General features: G+C 35.1%; 1 protein-coding gene across 2 annotated transcripts in view; it reads left to right on the top strand.

Annotated features, from left to right (window-relative positions):
• Positions 1 to 24,014, top strand: part of LOC118185810 (fatty acyl-CoA reductase 1-like) — a 48,915-nt gene extending 24,901 nt beyond the window's left edge. Inside the window, exons 6-14 of one of the 2 annotated variants that reach the window (XM_035355727.2) lie at positions 745 to 817; positions 992 to 1,098; positions 3,100 to 3,277; positions 8,685 to 8,729; positions 10,805 to 10,923; positions 11,995 to 12,264; positions 13,443 to 13,572; positions 18,394 to 18,521; positions 23,734 to 24,014. In XM_035355727.2, the coding sequence (XP_035211618.1) occupies positions 745 to 817; positions 992 to 1,098; positions 3,100 to 3,277; positions 8,685 to 8,729; positions 10,805 to 10,923; positions 11,995 to 12,264; positions 13,443 to 13,572; positions 18,394 to 18,521; positions 23,734 to 23,899 (1,216 nt within the window). In that variant the 3' untranslated portion in view covers positions 23,900 to 24,014. The remainder of the gene's footprint in view (positions 1 to 744; positions 818 to 991; positions 1,099 to 3,099; positions 3,278 to 8,684; positions 8,730 to 10,804; positions 10,924 to 11,994; positions 12,265 to 13,442; positions 13,573 to 18,393; positions 18,522 to 23,733) is intronic. The other variant, XM_035355728.2, reaches the window with a different exon arrangement.
• The last annotated feature ends 2,025 nt before the right edge of the window (positions 24,015 to 26,039 follow it).

Genomic DNA, 26,039 nt, shown 5'->3' on the forward strand with positions numbered 1-26,039 from the left:
GTTGAGTACTTTCCAGTAGATACAAGCTGGTAAACTCTTCTTTCATCACGCGAGGACAAAGCTTTAGGTCTTCCCCCAGTATTCTTTTTACCATAATTCACTTTCAATTAAAAAAATTGTTGACTATAGTCTTTGATCTTCCTATTTTTATCGCAATAACACGACTACTCATTCCTGTTGAAGACAAAGCTTCGATCTCTCCTCTTTCACGATCAGTTAACTTCTTACCCTTCGCCATCTTCACAAAGATCGCCAATACTTCGAAGAAACGTATGACAAATATGAAAATTGCAGCGTTGTCACAAGCTAGTAGTTGCAATGGTAATTACACGATTATATATTTATTTTTAAAAAATGACTGGTGGCCTTAAAGTTTTTACTCAGGCAGAAATACCAACTTTGTAAATAACCACATGTTTCTCATAATTATGTATTTACAAATTATGTTTATAGCATTTATTTCCTATCAATGAATTTTAATAATTAATATTAGTTGAATCCCTTTTATTTCATTTTACATTTTCTCAAAAAATTTTACTGGCCTTAAAGTTTTTACTCAGGCTGTAAAGTGAAACTTAAACAGAAATCCAGGCCTGTTGGATTTATATTTATGCTCTTCAATGAAGAGATTACTGTTTTTAGTTCTGTACAGTTTTAAATAGCGAATTATTTTGTACCAATTGTCATATTTTCATCGCATTGTACTCAATTCAGTGCTTAATTTTTAATGCATTCTCATTTCAGAAACATTTTGAACGTAAATCTACTTGGTGTACACAACCTTCTGGAAGTCTGTGCACAGAATAATAACCTGAGGGTAATTTATTATAGAAATTCTTATTTAAGCTTATGTTTAAAGTTGTACTGCTTTGAGGAACTTTTGGACTTACTATTTTATTCTTTCTTATTGTGAAATTTTTACTGAAACTTCTTATAAAAATGCATTCTAAAATTCCCTGAGAAGTCCATAATAAGATTCTTTTTACAACAGGCTCTGGTTTATGTATCCACTGCTTACAGTTTCAGCGATTATTCGGAGATTGTTGAAGAAATTTATCCTGATATGGGGGATCCTGAACGCATTATAGAACTACTGGGGTAATTAAAAAATTTTGATAATTCAACCTGTTCATGCAAGACGGTAATAGCCGTTCTGCATTAAACAAAACCAAAATTTCTGTATTTTTATTCTTAAAATAAAATAATGGCTTAAATACTGTTCGAGCAACGAAATCTCCCTATTGTAATCAGTACACAGGTTGGGTTTACGAGGTCTCTTAAATCTGTCACGAGCTGACTGACTTTTCAAAGGGTCCCAGAATCATTAATAATTACTTATAAATGCACATGCAACTCATAAGATTACGGCCGACCAAATGGGAAAGTGACCCTGACTGCCGTACCGAAGACCCCGGGTTCGAATTCCGGAGAAAGCATGGATGTAGGTCGTCTGTCCTTGAATAGGAGATAACGGTGGCCGCCTATTAAGTGCCTCCAACAGTAAAATGACCACCGCGTCTGGCCTTGGTAGTGACCGAAGCCTAAAATAGCTAGTGCTCGCCATAAAAAAACTTAAGATTAGAAGACCCAAAATATTCATGTGATATGGGCACCACGCCCTGAATACGTCACTTTTGGTATTCCGTATAATTTGGGTGTCGCTTACATAAACTGTCTTTAATCATAAATTATCATTTATGAGGAACATATGCCAAACTGCATTTTGGTCACTTCGAGTCGAGATAACACAATTTCACAGATTACCCTCGTGTCGTAATCGCCGCTATTTTTTTTTCCGACGGCATAAATTCGAATTACGCAGAGGACGTAAACCTGACTTCGCTCGTGTTCAGCTTTTTCGCCCTCAACGTTAATGAACAGCTAATAGCTGACTTGAGTTCTTATCACGTTCAATAATCGGAAAATTTTGTATGCACATTGCAATATCGCGACGAAACCACATAGCGGTGACTTTTTGTTTAAAAGCGTTCGTAACTGCCCACAGCAGTAAAATCATCAGCAATTTTTACGGTTAAACCATATATATTGGTGAAATTTCAATTCTCATTAAAGATAAAAAAAACTAATTACTAAAGCAATGATCCGATCAGTATATCCATGTTTCACATGTAACACAGTAAGCAATAGTAACCTAAATTACAATTTGTACCAAATCAAATTCTCTGCCTTACAAAATTCTCATTGTTACAAATGTTCGCTATTTCATGTGTAACAACCTCTGTAAGTACCTCAGTATCGAATACTGAAAAATGCTGAAAGCTGAATACCAAGCTGAAAAATACATTAAAAAATTTTAAGAGACATGAGCGAGTTTATAACTCGCGTTGTATTTCCTTTAATTTGGAGTGAGTTCTGAAAATCCGGGAGCTCCATTAGATGGCTGGAATACTTTAGGATATAAAGAAGGAACAGAGGAGTTTTAAAGAACAGAAGTTCAGAGGAACAGGGAATCAAAGTATGTCTGACTGCTGTTGGCACTTTTAACGTCAGACTAGAAATAATTTATCCAATAGAAAGTGACTAGATAAAAGGACGAATAATTCAGCAAGCCTAAGTTTATGATTGCCGTTATGTTTCTGTTGGCGTAACTGCACACAACAAAACTGTTAGTCACATGGCTAAAGTCTCTGGCATATATATGCCACCCTCAAGAAAAGATTTCTAATTTTCAGTTTATATGAAAATTTACAGTGGGTTTTGTTCTCTCCGCATTCGTGGCGTGAACGTTTAGAAACGGAAGTTGCTTTACTTTAAAAATTCGGCTTGGGAAAAGTCTGATGGTTATGAGCAGTTGTTCCCTGTTTGGTCTTTATTTCCGATCAAAAATGAATGAATGAATAAAACATTTTAAAGTATTTTTAATTGGTAAACTTATCTAGGCTGGAAGGTTTCTAAATGGAGAACTATGCAATTACAATTGATTTCAATTTCGTATTTTTCTTAAACTGATCATTTGCAGTAGAATATCGTTACACTATCTTTTGTAGATTTCATTGCCTTGTTCCAAAAAACTGTTAAATTGAATGTAACCATCAAATACTGACTTAAAATGAGTCATGATTTTATCCTTTTTCTTAGATGGATGAACAGCGCGCAGATGAAACAATATTGCAGCTATTTCTTGAATGGCCGTCCATCTCTCTATCATTTCTCTAAAGCCATGGCGGAAATTCTGATTGCAGAGAGATATCGTGATCTTCCTTGTATTATAGTACGACCTTCTATAGTAACAGCAGCTGCAGAGGAACCTTACCCCGTAAGTTCGTGTATAATTGAAAATTATAAACGGATGAATCTTTGTTTGATAGTTCAATAAATATATAACTGTGCATTATGTAGCAGAATTCATAGATCTTGAAATATTTTGTACTTCGCATACTAACCAATGAGCTGTATAAAAAAAAAAATTCATCAGTTGATTTCGGCCCAAAATACACGATACGATAGCCTCTTTTTAAACTGAGCTTAGCTATTTTATGGCCCCCTTAACAGTCTTGAATATTAATCGAGAGATACAGTTCCATATAAAATGGAAGTGACCGATTTTTGTAAAGTTTTCAAAAATTCGACTTTTACATAAATTTTCTATAGAACTCATTTTTCTCCATCAGATAGCACTCAATTAACACATTTGGCCCCTTCTAGTAGGAGTGCGGGTAAAGAACTGGGTATCAGCTAAGAATTTTATTCCTACGTAATTTATATATTTAATATTGTACAGTTTTTCTTATACAATGAGTTAAATGGAAATATTGCCTACGAAAAGACTCGCACCCACCTTTGTGAAAATAATCCAGTTTGGATTACATGGGTATTTGTACTTCTCGTCGCGATTGCGGCGTTCCCGCATCTTAAGTCCAAAACATGTAAATTTAATTATAAAAATAATTGGTAATGAATATTCAATGTATGGGAAATAACTTGAGTAAAAAATTCAAACTCTATTCTGCATAAGAGTTTGTCTCTGTTCGATCGTCGGATTTAATCACATTTGCGAACAAAATTAGATTCACGCAAATGAGAATATGTACATAATCTACTCGGATGGACACTCTTGCCATCCGTATCTTAATATACATATTGCATAACCACTGTAGAGAATAGCACAAGCAGAACGCACAAAATGACAGCCAGCTTTCCGCCTTTTTTCCTACTCTAAGATGCCATAATCCTCCAATTAAACAATACTCAAACATTAGATCTTGGCGTCACTTCTTTCCGAGGTTAAGTCTCAGAAATACTTTATGCTATTGCGAACCTAAAATTTCATATTGCAAATTGTTGTAAATATCTTCTTACTCGTATATTCAAAAAGTTTCCGCTTTTGGAATTTATGTTTAGGTGCACTTCGTAAAGCACTAATTTCGGGGCATAACCTGTTATTCAACAAATTCATGAAAGATGATAATAAAATGGCATTTCCTTTCTCGTGGTCATTATTAAATATAAACGTTTCAGAATACTTTTTACGAATTTAAAGTTTGTGCCCACTGCAAGGATAGAATTCCTCTTCATTCCAACTATAATTTGTTTTAGTACTGTTTTAATAAACGTAAATAATAAAATTTTTGCTTTAATTACAGATGCATGCACTACAATAAAGCATCGGAAAGTAATGTTTTCCCCTTCAGTATATTTGATTTTAAATTTTATTGCTGGGATCGATTTGATAAATTCGGATAGTGGTTAAATATTATCCCGCATAAAATTCTAATATTATTGCTTGCACTAATAAAGATTTTTAAATACTTAGATCAGAATCATAGCAAGGGGTTTCAGTGCCAGGGGACATTTGAAGATTTTGCTCCGCACTTCTGTGTGCTGAAAATGGAAAGCATTTAATTTTAAAATTTCATAACATCAAGTTGTGCTCCCTGGATGCTGCCACGTGCGGCCCGGGGACAGATATCTCCCCTTGCCCCACCCTTGCTAGGCCACTGACCTAGATGATAATAAAGATGACGTAACTCAGGGCTTCCTCTAGCGTTAATTTAAAAATTGGAATTGGTAGTATGTAAATTCGCTAGTAATTTAAGTTATATAATGTCCTTGTATTTGCCGTTCACCGCAGTTTCACCCAAACGGTCAAGTAACTGGATAACTTGACTAACCAAAATCAACCGTAACAAACGAAAACAACAAGCCATATGAACAAATACGAACCTCCCTGGAGACCGATTGGATAAAAGATTACAGCTATAAATAATGAGTAAGTGAATCTCAAGTCGCATCTGAATTGGATTGATGGCAACACTCAAATGACCCCCCCCCGGATGGTGATTTCATTAAAAAAGCAGGTTATAATAGACGTGCGGCAAATAAGTATTTTACTAGTCTCTAAGAGAAAAGTGGCTCAAATTTGCAAATATGCATGTAAGTAAACATTTAGCTTTCTACTAAGCGGTCCGTTTTTAATAATAAACGATAATTTTAATATCCGTGGGTTAGATGGTGGAGTTATGGTTCGGAAAAATTCGAATCAACAGGGGATGAAATTCTAATCAATTTATGTGAAATTGTCAAACATGGCGACTTCAGAAAGTGACATTAAGACTTCAGAGCAACATTTCGCTTGAAACATATAAAAGTTTGAGTCATGGTACGTTTGAGAGAAGTAATGTACCTCAAATGATTACCTACCGATCATTGAACATGGTTACTATATAATCTTCCATAAACTAAATACCGTACGAAAACATTTGATGTTCTTCATTGGTGGCATTTTTGTTTCTTTAAATTGATCTGTTTTTCCTTGTAATATTCATATATACAATTTTGTTCAACCGAATTTGTTAATTTTTCATTTTCTTATTAAGGTTTTTTTAGACAAATTTTTATTTACGGTCATTACTGCGTACGAAACTTGCTGTACACAGTCCACAGAATTTCTTACCCTTTGTTGTCGCAACTTTTGGTCAGAGGAATATAGTTCTGAAGTTTCAGATGAAGCAAATAAATATTTTGACATCTTTATATTTAAAATTTATCTTCTAAAAATTCAAGATCTACCTTTTTATGCGTTGCCCTGGGGCCTATACTTAAATTTGAGAACTCTTAATAAAGTGTGACTAGCATACGATGAAAATTAGCCGAGATATCTAAGTTTAAACATTTTTGAAAATTCTGGGGTCTTATATAAATTTCAGATATCAATATTTAAACTTCTGTGTAACAAACTATCAGCTTAAAAGGTGTTGTAATAGAATAAGTGACGAGCCATTGATGTGTAGACTGCCGTGAAAAGTTTTTATCACTACAGAATGTTTATATGGATATCGATAGTAAGTTTTAGTACGGAATGTAAATGAAAAACGTTTATCTAAATTGGGGAATCTGTCTCCATATTCTTTTGAACAGGAACAAAAATCAAAGCTGGAACAATATTTTTATTAATCAATGATCTTTATTTTCTGTCAGAAATTTATAGTAAAATTTCTGTTACTCTAAAATGAGATTAATATATAAACCAAAAGAAAATTGTTAAGTTTCGTAGTATACAAAGATATTTCGTTAACTGAAAGTTTATGCTAATTAAGAAAGACATATTAATAATTCTTTATGATTATACTTTAAATTTTAAGAAATGCTAAGGCGAAACAGATTTTCTTAAGTGATATTAACATAATATTTGTTTGAAATGTCTGCCCTTAGTTGCTGTACATACTGTGCCCATAAAATGTATTTCTGAACTCTTCACTCATGTACTTCAAGTTAATGTATGCCAGAGAAAATATATCATTATATCATTAACTGTTTTTTCAAATCCTCCCGTAGAGAAAACATATTGGTCGTTTTAAGTCGGTTGATCATGGGATTCATTGCATTTGACCCCACAATCCAATGTTCTAAATGTATTCTCAAAACCTGTATGGCCTTGCGGATTTGTCTGAGCACCACCATACCGAAACTACACATTTGAGAAATTGTTTGAGACATCTGAACTCGGACGATGGTCTATTCAGACAATAGTAAAATTTAATATTTGTATTTCTCGTCGACTGAAGTTTCATAAAAAAGTGAATGTTCCAATTAGTCTTTCGTTCCATAACCCACACCTAGCGGTTATTAAATATACAAAAATAACAAATCTCAAAATCCTTGAATAACCTTAAATGGAACTGAAAACAACCCCGTTTATCCTAATTTGTGACCCATGAAGAAATGCAATAAATTTAGTTTTTACTTTGTCCCCTGATGAAATGCGATAAACTCGATTTTTTGGCTTAGCGAGATCCTTAATTCTCAAATTTGAAATTAAATATGTCTGTCTCAATTTTTATCTTATGCAGGTGAAACTTCCTGTATTTTGTTTTAAGAGTATATTTTCCTAAATATACATGCAGGGTTTGGGGAAATGTACGGAAGTTAGAACTCTGTTTTAAAAAATTAACTTTTCTTTATTTAAAAATATCAAATCATGAATATTTATGCCGCCGTTCAATACCATGTTTATAATTGGAATGTCTTCGACCAGCTGTTGCGAAATAAGACTTGGCAAGGACTTTGTGGCGACAGAAAATGTATCGCTTATTATGATCTAAAGTTCCGTTAATATGAGCAAAATATAATTGAATAAATTTCTTTTAAACTAAAGTAAATCGTCAGATGAAGTTTAAATATATCGTAAAACTTAGCAAATAGAAAAGCTTTTAAGTTAGTAATTCGCAAAAAAGCTTGTTTTGGATTTTATCCAACCATTTAAAATTGAGCAAAAACGCAACCCTAGATTTCTGTAAATTTTGAATAACTGTATCGATTTTGACTGACCAGACGGTTCAAGAGCAAAAAGAATTTTTGCCCACCTACACCAATATAAGGTTGCTTTTTTGCGCAATTTTGAATTTTAAATTGGTATATTCTCTTACCGTGAGGGATGCCTTTCAAGTATTTTGGGCTAAATAATTTACACAAAAAACTGTATGAACAGTTCATAATGAAATTTTGCATTAAATATATTGTGAAAACTGTATGAATTTTTGGATTTTCTTAAAATACTGTTCAGCGTACCTGTTTTTAAGATAGCAATTGTAAATTCCATTTCTCTTTTGAAGGGCATTTTTTCTCATAGTTTAAAGTTATCATTCGGTTAATATCAAAATTGCCGTGGACAAACTATCATTAATTCTGTAGTTTTTCTATACTAATTTGACACTTCAGATAAACGGTACGAAATTCTAAGCTAAATTTCTAATCCCTTTGACAAAAAGGAATTCTAGATCTTGCGAATTGCTTTCGAGCAAAATGCACTGTTTTCTGAATTGGTTTGAATTTTTAAATCTTGACCGACAACTTTGGATGTTAGACAAATATAACATTATACGTAACTTGAGCATTTATATTTTGAAATAAAGCTGCAGCCCATGAAATATGTTATTTGAAGACATGTTACAGGAACATGGAAATGGCGGAATCGAGGTGAAAGTGCCGAACGTTTTGTATTTCATTTCTTTACCTTTTTACCGCGATGTCGCTTTAACTAAGTTTTGTCTTTAATGGATATAATGTCCGCATATACCCACATATTCATGAATCTTAATATGTCGCCTTAAAGCTTTTTATTATCGCATGATTTGACATATTAAGAACTGTCGAAAAACGCGATTTCAAATTAAGGTGATTGTAAGACTGAACTTTGAATCTTAATTTAGTTGCCTTTATTTTAGGGTTGGATTGACAACCACAATGGTCCTACTGGTTTCCTAGTAGGGGTGAGTATGTTAAAAATTTTTAAACTTTCATATTTTACATTTTGCAGCGCTGTTGTACTACTAAACAGATTTAAATTACATTGTGTTAGCATATGCCACATAACTTGCACATCTTAGGACAGACAACATTCCAATGCATGTTAAATTCAATCAATAGGGAATTTAAGTGACATGTTTATAGATTTAAACACTTATCTGTGTGGTATCGCAAAATGCGAGTTTTTCGTATTCGCTGTGCCTTAAAAATATTACTGAATTCAATATTAAATGTCTTAATTCAAATTTTCTAAATTCTGGATTTCTTATCCAATGCTCTATTTCATTATATTACGAAGTACGGGTGCTTTCGATGTTTAAACATTTACTCAAACTCTCGTGTGGTGGAGAATATTGTATTCCTTTAAAGTGATTGATTTCTAGCAGTAAAATATATGGTTACATGCTAGTTATTATTATTATTATTTTTATGTCTTAAGCATAGAGCAGCAAATACACTCATGTCCATAAATTAAGGATAATACAAAATCAGGCAAAGGAAGTGTTAGAAGCAAAACAAATTTGACTTATTTGTAAAGCTTATTTATTAAACAAAAAGTAAAGAGCAAAAAAAGATGCTATATGTGTAATATTATTAAAAAGTTAGCGATTTTTTCTCCCTGGAGCAAATTACATAAAAAAACCTATTTACAAAAAATCAATATTACATGGTTGTTATGATTGTTAATACATTGTATGTCTCCCAGACGATGCAATACAGTCCGTACAACGCCTAGGCATGTTGAGTATCAGATTATCGATCTGATCTTGGGGAATATTACACCACTCAAAGCAATGCTTTCCGAAGCTCCGGTAGACATGTAGGAAGAGGTTGACAGGCTGCAACTTGTCGGCCAAGCATGTCCCACACGTGCTCTACTGGATTCAAGTCTGAGAATGCTGGCCAGTCCATACGGGTGATATCCTCCGATTGAAGGCATTCGCTTACGATGTTTGCACGGTGAGGACGGGCGTTGTCATCTATAAACACAAATTGTGCGACCATAGCGCCCCGAAACAAACGTACATGTTGTTCCAGAATGACGTCCCGATAGATTTGGCTTGTCATGGTTCCAATTTTAACATGTAGGTCAGTTCTGGAACCCAGAATAATTCCACCCCAAACGAGCACTCCTGCACCACCGTAACGGTGTCGTTCAATGATGTTTTCTTGGTGGTAACGGGTACCTGGAGCTCTCCATATGAAAGTCCGGCGATGATCAGACTACAAGCTAAACCTGGACTCGTAGGAAAACATCACATAAGCCACTGTTGCGGTGTTTACAATGCATGCTCTCTACTCCAGGCTAACCGCAGGCGACAGTGAGTTGCAGTAAGTGCAACGCATCTGACAGGTCTACGAGCATATAGACCAATCTACCCTAAGCATCTGTACACGGTCTGCCTTGAAATTGTCGTACCAGTGGCTGAAAAGATCTGACGAGACAGGTCTGAGGCTGTGCTCCGCCTGTTTCATTTGGCAGTAACTGCCAAATACCGGTCGTCATTCGGCGTTGTAACTCTGGGGCGACCTGTGCTGTAACGTCTACTCGCATTACCATCATCTTGGAATCGTTGCCAAAGCCTGGAGATGACACTCTGGGAAATTCCAAGTTCGTCTGATACTTCCAGTTGGGTACGCCCACATTCCAGACAGCCGATAATTCTACCACGTAAAAAATCATCCAAATGCGTCCTTTGTGTCATAACTATTCGGTTATTGCACTGAAATGCTTATGAAGCGCCTGCGAACAATTTTACTTATTTGCCTGTATTCCTTATATACCACTCTCTTACACTCGTCATTGTGACGTACCATCAGTGTCATCTGATTACTTCCTGAAATTTGCATATGATTCTTGAAGATGTGTGTAGTGATTTTACACGTGATATATTTATTTTAAAGTTCGATTTCCGCGTGACTCCGAATTATGCTTAATTTATGGACATGAGTGTATTTTAAACCTCTTAGTAGTTCAATGTATTTCGCATTGAAATTTTAGTTAAATATTTTTATTAATTGAGGTTAATTTCTCTAGAGTGGCAAGGGTATTGTAAGGACTCTTCTACTGAAACGTGGAGTTACTGCTGACTGGGTCCCCGTTGATATTGTAGTCAACACACTGATTGCAGCAGCCTGTTACAGGGCCCATGAAAGGTAATCAAATGTTTCAGGTAAAGCAAAATGTATTATTTGTCTTTTGCGAGTTTTTAACAGTACTGCAAAACATTTAAGCTCCTATTTCCGCAAAATTTAATCGCTTAAATTAGGATCTCAAAGACGTTTATGCATTTGTCGCATCTTGATTTTGAGCTTCATCGCTCAACTTTAGATATTCAAACCTAAACGTTTTGGCCTGGATGCTTGAAAGTACAATATCATTGAGAAAGCTATTGCTACGGAAGCTACTGCTGACCCCGCACGGTAAATTTCATCTGCGCCACAGAGGTTGTCCTGAACAGTTAATTTCTTTGGAGCCACAGAGGCCAATCTAATAATAGCATGATAAAAATTTAATTTCCAACGTGAAATTTATCTTTCAGTAGATGAATTTAAATAATCCTTTGTGAAAATATTTTTAATGGTACATCAAATCAAATAACCATAATGATGAAGTTCCTTTGAAATGCAGAAATGTTCTCAAACCTTCCGATTGTGATTGGCATGGTTATAGGTCGCCGCAGTCTGCTATCACTCCTCATGCGCGGCTTTTGTTGGTCTTCCTATCGTACGTTTTACAAGTTTTGAAATTTGTGATGCTTCCTAGATTTTCTACTTTATTACTTCTAATAGCTTAGTCATGTGAATTTTAAAACTTTCTTTTCATGTGTCAACCAACTCGAGTTAATATTGTTAGTTAATATTCTGAAAGAGTATTAAACAACGTTTATAATATAGCTGTGAAACACTCGGCGATTCTTCGTATTTGATTACAACCGTTTTCTCAAGTTAATATATGGCTTTCTTTGCAACCTAAAGTAAATTTAAAATCATTTCCATAAATTATTGTTTTATAATTTTTTGACTAAACATTTTGTCGAATGTTTCGAAAACTCCAAAATATGCTGTCTATTATATTCTAAAATAACTGTAGCTATTTAAGACCAGAAAGCAGTTTTTTATATTGGTCTAAGTATTTAGAAAAGATCCTTAAATTATCTTTTGAAATATTAACTTTACTAATATTTTATGTCTCTGAAAATTGAGCAACACTACTTTTCTTTTCAGTCATCTTCCTCGTTTAACAAGAATGTCTCAAGCTACAGGAGTTCCTATTGTAAACTGTACATGCCCAGATACTAATCTTATAGAATGGACTGAAGTAGTGAAATTGTGTCTTCCCTATCTCATAAAATACCCCAGTGTTAAAGTATATTATCGACCTGGAGGAACAGTCACTACATCTGAAACAGTATACAAGATGTGCACTTTCTTCTATCATTACGTTCCGGCTGCTATTCTAGACGTCGTTTTTTATATGACAAGAAAAAGATTTAAGTAAGATTTGAGTATTATTTATGAGTTCGTTTTATTATACATGTAGACCATCAGTACAATGTTTTCTTGACTCAAACATGTCAAGCCTACCTGGTCCCTCAGGTGCTTGGAAGAAACCTCTATAGGATAAATAGCAATCGAAATTAGAAATACAAATAGAAGCTCAATATGAAATTTTGCTATTCTTTAATTTCATGTAACAGTGCGTATACTACAGCATTACGCTACATAGAAAGCAGTTTTCTATGTAGCGTAATGTTATGTAGCATTAACCCTGCTTCACATCACCCAACAGATCTGGAGCATTTAAATTCGCTGATCCGGCAAAGCTCTATTACTTTGCCAAAATTGTTTTTTTAATTGCACTACTTACGTGCAACGGTTACGTGAACACGAAATGGTCGTTTACTACGTTTTCAGCTTAAAATTTCGATCTCCTCTATATCATTAAACCCAGATCATAATTTCATTGAAAATTTCTAAATTTCGATGTAGTTTTAATAGGCTTAAATATATTTCAAACACGAATAATCCTTACTAGCACTACAATCGATTCATATCTACTTATTGCATTTGGTTTAATCAGGGTTTAATTATTCTTCAGATTCATTAACAGCCGTCTGGCTGATGCCGTTCAAAGCATTTATTTCGACAGTTTAATTCAAGGACGTTGAAAACGTTAGTGCCACACTAGTGGCTGAGTGACTGAAGAACATTCAATCCTGGTAGTTAATCCCAAGTTCAAACCCAGGCGAACGGACTGGGTGCATGGATGATTTTTGTGATTTTTCTCACATGTGTCACGAGAATGCGAACCAGTTTCTTTAGAATAGAATGTCCTTCATGAAGGCATTTCTTTCTCCAGGCACACAGTCCTCTTATGTTTTGCGCATTCAAAAAGCCTAACCTTGAAAATGTTAATTGCAAAACTTCCTCGGGGAATTCATCGCACATTTAATATCTTGATTCCCTTCGACCTTCCTAAACAATCCCTTCCCAAACATATAGGCCTTTAATTCGTTGTTCAGTTTTTGAAAGAAATGTATAACTATTTTTCTATTAGAATAAAAACTACTTTTCAAATAAGATTATATTTAAAGACTAATTCATGTTTTAAAAAAAATTCCCATTTAAAATAAGCTCTTATTAAATTATTTCACTATTCTTCCCTTTTACAGTATGGTAAACTTCTATCGGCGCATACATGGTATCATGGAGAATCTGCAGCATTACACCACGCACAAATTTGTTTTCCGCTCACCTAACATGCAGAGGCTCATCAGTCTTGCGGCTCCTGAAGATGTGCAAGTAAGGTTCAGTAAGATCGATACAACTAAATCCTTAATTTCATTAATATATTGAAGTCTGATAGAATATATCGCGTTTGTATCTCTAATTTTTAAGACTTATTGATATATACTGTCGTAACTATCTGTGCAAAACTTTATCTTGCTGTCCTCTTATTAGACTAAAAGTGAAAAAAAAGGCCCACTGTTATAATATATAGTGTGTTGCGGTGGTGCTAAATGTAAAAATGAAATAGAATTAAGTGTAGTGAATTAGAATTACTTGAGCACCAAAAATAGTCACTTGGCGTTTTTTGAATTAAAGGATTAGCAAATGTAAATCAAATGAATTGCTTATTTGGTAAATCGCGTTGTGTAGCAATAACCCGTAAATACTTACTAACGTGCAGATCAAAATGTGTGATCTAGAAGGAAATATGAAACCTAAGTACTTACCCCAAAGTATGACAACTGTATCTTACCAAATCAATTATATTTTATTCTTCATATTTGATATTGAAATAAGCATTAATATAAATAAAATTATCAACCAGACAGACTAATAAATTTGAACATCAAGCACGAGTGATGCGCATCACCAGAATTAACATTGCACTCAGAGTAAAGTCAATCTTTCTCCATCAGCTCGAAACAGTCTTGCTGTAAAAGAAACAATCAAATTTTGATGGCAGTCATTAAGCGTACTTGATTAATCATGGTATTTCTGCTTTTTCTTAAAATAACTAAATTTCAGATCTCACAAACACATGCGCGCGAAGAGTTCTCGAAAGGAGGAAGAAGCTGAACAAAAATTTTCTGCAACAATGTACAGGAAACAGGAGTAATTACTTTCTTGAATCTTCATGTAAAAATCTCACTAAAAAGGATTTTCATGTATAGCAGACAGCATCGAAGGAAGAGTAAAGAGCGGCAGGAAAATGGCACATCGCATCGGCCAGGGAGAGGGCAGACCGAAGCCCGTCCTACCACCTCAAACGGCAGCAGCAGAAGAGCGAGAAAGCGGTTGTTGCAATCTTTTTAGTGTTATCCTTGAGCGGTTGCGGTTAGCACACCTGACTATGAATAATGTGGAGGCTTGCCTGCACACCCACCATGGGTTGAGTAGATTAAAACACTATTGGCCATCTTTGAATCTCAGCAAGCGGATTGAATGCGTCTGATTATCGTGGTTTTTTAAATTGCATGACCAGCCTTCTTGCTTTCCAGATGGAAGTTTGGAAGTATGCCTCCTCCAATTTTATGCGGGCAGATAGGCGGCTCAAAACTGGGCAAAGCGACAACCAACTTTGGTGTGTTTTGACACTATCGATTTCGAGGGCGACGGGTACAAGTCCCTCATCAGAAGGAAAATTCTGCAGATGAAGTGGAACGGTGTAGAAACCTGGATGCCTGGGCCCAGCGACCTACCCCGAATCGCACGATTAAAAATTTAAAAATATACTTAGTAATACATTAAGAAAGGAGAACAAATTCGCATTATTGAAATTTTTTAATATATTATAAATGTTGGAGGAGATTGCTGTTCAGAAATCTGATCGAGCTGGGACGAAAGATATTTCACTGTACAATGTAATTTAAATAGAATAGGTACAATAATACAGTGAAATAATACAAATAAAGGGAGGAAAATTTCAAAAAAAATGACGTTGAATACTCCATTATGACCCTGGGATTAAATACGGCCACGGGCCGCTTTTTATGCTGTTCATCAACATAGATTCGAAGATCTGGATGAAGTGTTTTCATTTTTGCATGCCATTTTCGTGCAGGATGGTTATAAAATGATCGGTACTCTTCTGTTATCGGGACCGGATTTAGATATGTATGTGGGAATCGTGCTTCAACGGTGCACCAGATGGCACTATCTACACCTAAAGTAGGATCAAGGGATTATTGTTACGGAGTGCCTTTGCAACTTAATGCAATAACCTCCACATCATCGTTGATAAAATTGAAATGGCTGAGAGAAAACCGTACGTTAAGAGAAACGAAAGAAAGCCGATGGGCTGAAAGAGCAATCGATATATTGTCCTCCGTAATCTGACAAACCTGTATTGAGTCACTGCGCGGGGCGCTAGCCCCACGCTCAGTATCGTAACACAGAACACACTTCTCTTGGTTCTAAAAGTCAGACAGAAGCGGTCTAAGGTAGCGATCACGAAGAAGCTACAGAAGACTTACTGATCGCGCGTAGGCGATCAGACCTGAGCTGATCTAAAGTGAAGACACGTAAGTGGTTATCATTTACCTGTGCGTACAGGAACAATCATTGACATTCTTCTACGACATACTCGATCCACATGTACAAACTCATCCCATTTATATTCTTCTGTGAATCGGGAAATAAAACCTGATGCTTGGAATAGTGGGTGTGATCTGTTTTAATAAGACATTCTCCCCGCATGGCTATGTGGGTGTATGTGTTCATGTATGCATGAGTGTATGCAAATATACACATACATATATTTCTGAATCTGATACGATAACAGAAGAGCACCAAATGATCTTATTTGTAAAACTGAATTTTTCATGGACGACATTAGAACGTACCAGGGTGCTTTGGAGACCTGCCTCGGAACACAGTTCTGTGCAGTTTGGGAGTATTCTTGTAAATATGACAAATCTTCAGACTAGAGAAGCATAGCATAACAAGGGCTGCAACATGACTTGTAAATGAGTAACTTGCTGTCAACAGATAGAACGCAGTTTCGAGCAATTCAGGGGTCTAGTTTAGCTTTACGAACTCAAACGTTTTGGAGAATAGACTATGTATAAGGTCCAACTGAGAGAATTGATGAGGATCACCCCGAGAGAACGGACGTGCTTAGCCCAGGGCAGAGTCGTTACATATAACTGCAGAAGCAGTGAAACTTGTCCTCCTAATGTTTCTACGCTGCAAAATATTTCTGAAGCCTAAACCTTAGGTCCCTATGATATAAAGTTTCCAACCAGGTTAATTGAAATTCTCTGGTGAATTTTCATTTGAAGATCTGCTTTCTAATCTCTACAAGAAACGAAGAATCGTCAGGTTAGTAAACTTAACTTGGAACGTCTCTGAAATTATCATCATTGTGTCAAGTAAATGCACTACTTGCCTGTATTAGCTGCATTAAATTTGTACAACTTGTTTTGATGCTAAGTCGCTTGGCTTACTTTGTGTTGTGGCAGCTTATTTTGGCAGTACGGTAAAGATTCCATCTTGGCAGGGGAACCCATAGTATCCAGTTAATCTCAAAGTAGCGTTTTCCGCTTGTACTCCCTGATGAAATGAAGTGGGCTGTGGAAATAGTTGCTCAAAGACTTGGAAAAAGATGGCTCTCTGGTATGGAATGCCTTTAACAATGCAGCATTAATATTTCCTTACGGTTTGTGATAAAAATTGGAATATTGTATCTTCCTGTTAAGATGCTTGTTTTGTCGTGCTTTAAATTTCCTCCTTAAATTTTAGTCCTCCATCTGTTTAAGTTCGACATTTCTAGACCAACTTAAATAATGGTAGGGAATGTTTGACGTAGCATTTTTAATTCCGTTTTAAAACGTTTGTATCCTTAATTTTCCCAATACTAAATTTATTGTAATTGACTGATATTTCAAATTCATAACTTACTGGATAATTTTATTCGAGGTGTAAATTCGTTTCAGTAACATAAAATGTGACTTTCTTTCTTTGAAACCTTTTTCATATGCATGCAAAGTACATCAGTATTAAGTCTCAAATACTTTATAAAGTTTCCATTGACCTTTTCCAGTCGAGAGGGTGCCTCTCAGGAAATACGTCATACGTCGTTTCATGCGATGACATTGTTGCTTGTTTTCGATTATCTTCAAAAGATTCTAAAAGTACTTCTTCAAAACTGGGTTCTTCAGATCATTGTGAATTTTTAAATTAAAAGGATAGATCTTTAAATGGCTGACTTTCTTCTTCGAAATTAATTACTGATAGTGGGTCGAACTAAGTCTTCGGCCTCAATCCACACTTCACACCATTGTGTAAATAAGAACATTTCTTTAAGCTTATTGGGACCTAAATCCCTGACACAGTAACGGGAAAAAGAATTAAAACTGTTTAGCAGAGCCGCCGACCAGATGAAGAAACATCTTCATACTTGAGTCTACTAACAGCTTTATCCTTTTACAACCAGTTACTGGTAGGTACGTTCTTAAGAGAATTCGCGCAGGTCATAAGCTCTTGACCTCCGAAAACCACTCTACAGTCTTCCAAGTAGACTACCAAGCGCTGGGCGTTGCGAAACACCAACACATCTACTTCTGACCAACACACTTACACACTGCCGTAGTATGTAAGCTGAAAAAAATGTAACCGATAAAATCGGCTAAAGTAAAAATGAATTTGACTTTCGTTGTTGAATGGCAAAATTCCATCTACACGTGAAACACTTGGTGATACTGAACGAAATAAAACAGGTGAAAATATCTATGAAGTGCAAGAAGACGGAACCGTAATTAAAACGATAGTGATAGACAAAGGAATAGATTACTTCAATAGCATCCAAAAGCATGTGTCCGAAAATAACCCAAGTAATACTTTAATTGTTAGGTCAAAGGGTTATGAAGCTTCCGTTGGGAAGATATTCAATTTGATTCTATTAAAATAGAATGATTCCTTTGTACTAACCAGAATAAATTTCAACGATGAGTAATTTAAGTCTAAATAGAAAATCTCATTTTTCAGATCGGTTGGATATTCGTGATATTTTAGGTAATTAAGTATTAAACGATTGCATAATAAATATATTTTAGGCAATTAAGTATTAAACAAATTAAGACTCTTTTTCGTGACAGCTTTCTCTTCCACATCTAGATATTTCCATTAGACCAAAGCCAACTTAACTGGAAACAGTACATTGAGAATTACGTCTTAGGAGTTCGAAGATACTACATGCATGAAAGCGATGACAGTCTACCAGCTGCTCGCAGGCGCATGAACAGGTAGTATGAATTATTTAACAACCTAACTGTAACCTTGGAAAAGACTTTTAAAGAGTTCTGACATTCGATGCAGGTTTAGCATACATTATGCTTTAATACTTGGCTATTAAATTTCATGTTAAGATTACACCTGCAAAGTGCTAAGACTTGAATTATTTTTAGCATCTTACTTACAAATTCCCTGCCTCTTCTATGGTTTTCTTAATGTGTAGTGTAAATACCTGTTAGTAAGTCCCTGGAGACATCCCTACCCTTAGGCGAACAGCCCTGAGGTGCGTTTTTGTATTCAGTTAAACAACCAGCTTTTGTTAACCGTCCAGATTTATAAATCGACATCTTTTATTTAACAAATTTATAATAATTTAGAACAGCAAGCTTTAAAAGTGCTGTTTAACGATCCATATTTGCTAGATAACGATCCATATTTGCTAGATAACCATATTTGCTAGATAACACTATTTGCAAATAATTATTTACTATTTAATTATTACTTTCTCTTAAAAAGCAGTAAACTTGAAGAACTTAAAGCACAAATTCTTATTTCGGAACCGCGAATAACTGATTATGCACTGCTCTTGCTCGAATGAAGTGATGGGTAAAATGCTGGTATTTACAGTGAGTTAAAATTTACTGCGGTTCAACAAGCTTTCCTTTTTGAATAAAATCCGAAAGTCTTAATACTTTTGTGTACAAACGTAAAAGCATGGTTGAAAACGTACTAGGATACATTTTTTTAAAGCTCCTATTTTAAACAATGTTTTAAATGCATTGTTTTAGAAAACACTTTAGCAATGACTTGCAACAACGTTATTAGGTCTCCTTTAATGACTTCAAAATCTTCTCGGCATAGGATTTTATAGACTTTGAGATTTTCGTTTTTTTCCTTTGAGCAGTGAATTTTACTCTTCATTATCTTAGCAATTTTAAATTCCCCCTTGCAAATGATTTTTAACTGTGTTCAATAGGAATGAAGTCTGAGCTCTGCGTAGGCATTTGACTGCATTGTCTATCCGCATGTAATCTTAAGTCCACAGTTTTTAAATAAGAGTTATCCTTGCGATCATTATCCTGATAAAATTTCTAATGCAATAGTAGTCCCAATATTGAGCGCTAGGTCCAAATGTTTTTAAATATTTAGATAAATTTGCCCACTTTGGTGTCAACAAAATGTAGATTTCAAGTTTAGTAAATATTCATACAGCCCCAGACCATTTGGCTACTTCATCTTTAAACTGGATTCTTCATACTGAAGTTCAATATCGAACTTTCGCTATATCATTTGTTTCCCTTAAGCCTTTCATCATAACCATCATACTCAATATCGATTTTACTTTAATCTACAGGTATAAATTCCAGAAATCTTGAGGCTTTAAATATAGATAATTATATCGGGTTGGAGGAAAAGTTCTGTCGTATTTTAAATAGGCAGGTGATTTTTCTTGTAAATAAAAAAAATCTGGCTAGTGAGTCAATCGGATTTTTGTTTTTTTAGCTGCTGTATAATATAAAAGGTGCCCTTTTTTACCGTTCATCATTTACTTGTAATATTTAAAGGGAAAAACATGTCGGTAGATAAAGTGCATTTACGACACTGCATTTTATATGAATTCCAAAAAGGAAGCAACGCATCTGTTGCATGTAAAAATTTATGTGCGGTATTTGGAAAAGATATTGTAAATGTTCGTACTTGTCAAAGATGGTTTAGCAAATTTCGTTCCGGGGACCTGAGCCTCAAAGAAAGTGTTCGATCTGGACGACCATCTAAGATCAATAATGATGTTTTTGCGATCCATGTTGGAAAATAATCCACATTTAACAAGTCGAGAAATTGCAGAAGAGTTTGGCATTCATCATACAACTGTTGGAGATCACATTAAATCTCTTGGGTTTGTGTTAAAGCAAAGTGTTTGGGTTCCACATGAATTAACGGAAAAGAATTTGTCTGATCGTGTAAGAATATGTTCATCACATTTGATTAGACACAATGTGGAGCCGTTTTTGGACAGGCTGGTTACTGGAGATGAAAAGTGGATTCTTTACGAGAATATTAAAAGAAAAAAATCTTACTGCAAACCAGGAACATCATCAGCAACAGTTCCAAAACCAAGTATCCATCAACGAAAAGTACTGCTTTGTTTGTGGTGGGACAGGAAAGGTCCAGTGTATTACGAGTTGCTGAAACAGGGAAAAAACATCAACGCGGATCTGTACTGCAATCAGCTGGATAAATTGAATGCAGCTATCAAAGAAAAAAGGCCAGCATTAGCGTCCAGAAAAGGAATAGTGTTCCATCACGATAATGCTTGCCCGCATACTGCAGTGGTGACACTAGAAAAACTGAATGCGTTAGGATGGGAAATCCTTAGTCACCCCCCGTATTCACCTGACATTGCACCCTCTGATTATTACCTGTTCAGATCTCTGCAAAATTATCTAACGGGAAAAAAATTCAAGTCTTTTGAAAGTGTTTCTAAAGCAGTTGCTGACTATTTTAACTCCATGGATGAGAACTTCTACAAAACTGGAATTTACAGGTTACTTGGAAGATGACAACAGGTTGTAACAAATAACGGAGCATATATAATTAATATTAAACACATATTTTTATAAATGAATTCAAATATTTTCTTTAAAATACGACAGAACTTTCCCTCCAACCCTAGGTTAATTGTAATCATCCTCTTCGATTCACTGCATAGATAAATGAGTTTATTTTAACTATTCGGTCATGCAAGTTATATATTCATAAACATTCCTAAAACAGCTAACTTGCTAAAGTCTACCTGATTTGGGTTTCTAAACTCAATTTGAGGTACTGGGTTTAGAATTTCAAATAATACTTACAACGATCCACATTTTTTCTCATTTGGGCCCACCAGCGGCCGAGCAATAAAGTCGCTGAACACTGTTAGTTCGGTCCGAGGTTAGAATCCCGCGAACGGGCTGGCTGCATGGGTGTTTTCGTGGTTTTCCCCATTTGTAACGTGTATACGAGCCATACCGTGTATACGAGAACGGCTTTAAGCTTTCGATTCAAAAGACTAAGCATTTTTGTCTCACGAAGATCCCGAACTTTATTTGCAAGATGTACCAATTCCTGTAGAAGAGAATTCCCTAGGAGTGCTGTTTGAGAATCTTGATTTCTTTCCACATAATCACCCTCTAAAGTATTTAAAAGTTATGAATATTCTCAGTCTTGTAGAATACCTCTTGGGGGGGGCGATCGCTGCTCAGTACTTGTATATAGAGCCCTTATCTGTTTAAAACTTGACTACGCGTCAATTAATTACAGGTCTGCAAGGCCTTATATGCCGACCAAACTTGATCTGTACATCACTAGCCACCTCGTATCTGTACCGGTGCTTTTAGAACATCTCCAGTGGAGAGCCTGCATGTGGGAATGCGACGAGACTTCCCTGTATTTAAGACGAGTATCTTTGTCTTGAGCACTTTTAAAATCATATCGCAAACCAAGTATCAGTCTGTTTGCATTTACTCATTGATTAGTGTTCTTACTTGTATCAGGCACGTCCATCGTGTATACCATAAGAGTAAGTACCTTGCTAAAGCAATACAATGTATCTAACCTCAATATACAACTGCAGAATTTCTTTGGGATTCAAGCTTGCGAGGACCGGAAAATTCACCTTCCTGATACGCTCCAACATAGGGATAAATATAACGCTAGTGATATCATTTACAGACATATCTTTGCGGAAAACGGGCGTAAATATAGAAATTACATCCCTCTTTTTACAGAGGGGTCAAAATCCCGAGATCATATTATTAGTGCAGTTTTTGTAATGGAAAAAAACAATTGTAGGGTTTCGGTTACACCCAGCCTGTTCGGTTTCTATTTCTGAACTTGCTGCTGTTTATCAGGCTTAAATCTTCCTCTCGAAACAGTGTTGCAGGAATTTCCTTATCTACAGAGACTGAGCGCCTTAACGTCATTGAAAGATCCTACTTGTAGTTCGCATCCCATTATTACCGAAATTCTTAAGCTTAATTAAACACTAAAATCTGAGATATGAGATTCTCTAATCCTGGATTCTTAGCCATCCATGCTGGATATAATTCATTTAACTAGCAGATATTACAGCCAAGGCTGCAACTAAAATAGCTAAACTCCAGATTCCACTCAGATATCACGGCGTTGATCAAACATTAAATTCTCAATAAATGGCTGATGTATTCGGATGATCGAGCAAACAATGAGCTGAGAAGTGTTAAACCCAATATAAAGTGCTAGCCTATTTTGTTTAATGGTTAAACAATGGGTGTACACGTTACTTCTCCACATCCATGTAGAGTGCTGGCCGTTTGTGCTAAATAGAAGGGAAGTAATCTAAACTCGGTCGATAATTGGTCACTGACGCCTGATTCATGAGCAACTTCTGTAAGGTCAAAAGAATTCCCTTTAAATTGCAGTGTAGTTTTGACAATTTGCCATATTCTGCTGGAATACCAGTTTTTAAAAAAACATTTTAGTTGTTTCAAATTGGATTTAGAAAATTTAGAACCACCTCGTCATAATTTGTTTGGTTTTAAGATATTGGTTTTTACTATAAATTGTAAGTATATAATATAACTTAAACTATATTGTAACTGCACGCAGTTTAACATCCTTTTTAATCTTTCCTTTAACCATTGGCATGGCACAGATAACCTTGCAAAGTTTTGCGCTAGGAGTTGCGATACAAATTTAATTTACTTTACGGGGGTCAGTTTTCAGATCGTGAACGCTATCAAAATCCGTGAGACGGCTAATCGACAGGGGATACGAAGAGGCGTTATCCCATTGCTTTCGGGATTGAGAGGAGCGTTGGAAAGAGTTATGATGCATGTTAGCGGAAGGTGACTGAAAACATTTCTCCCGCCTCCCAAACTGAGCTGCCCGCAAGCACTTTCAACAAGTTTGTTAAGCAAACTATAACCTAAATTTCATTTTACGGTACAGACGGTTATTGGTAATTTTATCATTACTTTATTCCAAAAGCTTAAAAATACAGTCTAAGGCATTCTTCCAGTTTTATGTAAACGGGCAGACAAAGATGTTCTTAAAACAGTATTTCTACTATAAGTTATATTAAGTCCTTTTGATTAGTTGATATGATGGTCATGAATGTAAAATGCAAGGAATTTTTCTTTCATGTGTTTGAAAAACGTGTCCGACTTCTATTTAGAAATTAATTTATCTCTTCTTTTTCAGAATAACTATCGTATGGACAGCTACACAATTTGCCTGTATTGCTGCAATATTGCATGCAGTTCTGAAAAAGCACTTTCCTGGTTTGTTGGAGTACAGCATTCAATCTATGCGACGCGCATTGCCAGCTACAATGCTATATAAAGCAACGAAGCTTCTGAAAAAATAGGAACTTTTCCATTAATTCATGTTACATTTTACTGCCAAATGATACAGTACAATGGTTCTGTGATTTTTTTTTTTTTCCAAAATCTTAATGTTTTCAATAAATATTGATTTTGTAAGATCCTGTCTGAAAGATAACACTGAACGATATCACACTTAACTGCGTAAATATGACTAAAATCTCACCCGAGTATATTTTCATCTAGATAAATTTTGTGTACTAACATTCTGCAAATCATTCTTGATATTTAATAGTTTGCAGTTTTAAGTCTTAACTAAGTCGCAAAGCTGAAATTTATAAACATTGAACAACTTTTTCTTACTTTTGCTTCTTCCTTGAGTACAAAAGAATATAAAGCAAATTCGCGTGCTTTCAGTTAACTGAAAAAGAGTTCGACCTTACATTGACATTTTGTAGTATTCTATAGATGTCGAGGAAACCTGGAAAAGTTCAGTATTTCATACACGCACACACACGAATACAAACGGCTTATTCAAGAGGGACTCTTGTAAATTCGCTTAAAATTAAACTTTCAGATTACCAGCCTGTATCTAAACTTGAATTTCTCTTAATATTGTTAACTTCTCGTAGTTTTCTTCTATCTGAAATGACACCACACATGATTTAAAGTTTTAATGCAATATGCGTTGGGCAAAGTTCACGTGACGGTTAAGTTCTATTACTTCTAAAACTTCTGAAATATTCTCTTTGAGCTAGAAATTGAAGTTTATTCGATGGTACAACATGCTTCCGTGCTTGCCATTCATTGCACTCATGATAAACGAGTCGCTTTGATTTTTTTAAACTTCATTATATCTTATTATCTTACTGCAATTTTGTAGAAAACTGACTGCTTTCTCAAGCTCATTTAAAGTTCCTTATTCAGTAAAACATATTTCATGAATTGATTCTTTTGAGACTGCTCGTATGTATTTGCGGGATTTACAGTGGAAGAAAGTATTTGAACAATATAAATTTATGCAATAATTTTACATTAGTTCAAATTAGCTTATGTAATAAATAAAAACTATCACTTGTTACAACGCCAAAAAACTAAATGATGCAAATTTCCAAGAAGGGGAAATATTCGAACAAACATTCGAAAAAGCTTGAAACTTCAAATAATAAATGAAAGGAATGCAATTTGTTTTAGAACGTTTTGTCTTATCAGTTCAAATTCCCTCTTTTGCTTTCTTTTACGAAGTAGAGGAAGTACTTCGCGAAAAATTCCGGGCATCATATTTCAACGAAAATATACCGCTCCCGAATCTATATGAACAACGTTTTGTTGATATCTGTACGGACAAAATAAAGGACTTGTTTCCAGAACGGATTATAAAATAGATTCGAAAGATTTTATCGTGATGTCTGTACGTATAAGTATTTCGCCAATTCAAAAGTGAGTAGCTGTAGTACGTCAAAATTTTGGATGTAGGACTGCTATAACATGTAGTTGTGCACCTCCCCTTTACGTTCCAATCCGCCGAACATTCCCACTGTTACCCGGCTCGGTGAGCTTGGTACTTATTGCGTATTGGTAAATCATGCATTTTTTGTTTTAAAAGTGTTCGATTTATAGTTTTATGTTCCGGTTAAGGTTTTTATGCCTTTAGTTAATTTGCATGCAATAGCTATAGAATTATCAACAATTTATAAAAGTGGCTCTGCTAAGCTTAACGAAGCCGCCATTTGCTAGCATTTGCAACTTAGTAAAATAGTGAATTAAGCGTTTCCGCACCTACTTTTCAGTGTCTTTTTGCCTAGTGGGATCAAAAGTAAAGTTTTGTGCACCGAAAAATCCTTCTTCGCGCTGACCGAATTCTTTGTATTTGTGTAGAAACTAATTTTAACTGCAAAAACTGTTTTAAACTGTATTTGGTGTTTTACGTTTTTCTCAAATTTAAAATTTTTAATGAAGGTGTTTTGAGTTTTATGTATTTTTGCCTTGCTACGATCTGGGAATTAAATGAGAAATACTGAAACATGAAATTCGAGGAAATTTAAAAGAAGTGCAGCAAAAAGCCTGTATAATAAAACAGGCTGTATAAGGAAGTCGTGATTTCCATATCATGACTATTTTTCCATATTTTTATTAAAAAGCGGAATGATTAAAATTTCATTAAAAACATTTTTAACTAGTAGT

The sequence above is a fragment of the Stegodyphus dumicola genome, chromosome X2 (assembly GCF_044657685.1).
Source record: "Stegodyphus dumicola isolate Sdum_Otavi_A_Nest chromosome X2, ASM4465768v1".
NCBI classification, from domain to species: domain Eukaryota; kingdom Metazoa; phylum Arthropoda; class Arachnida; order Araneae; family Eresidae; genus Stegodyphus; species Stegodyphus dumicola.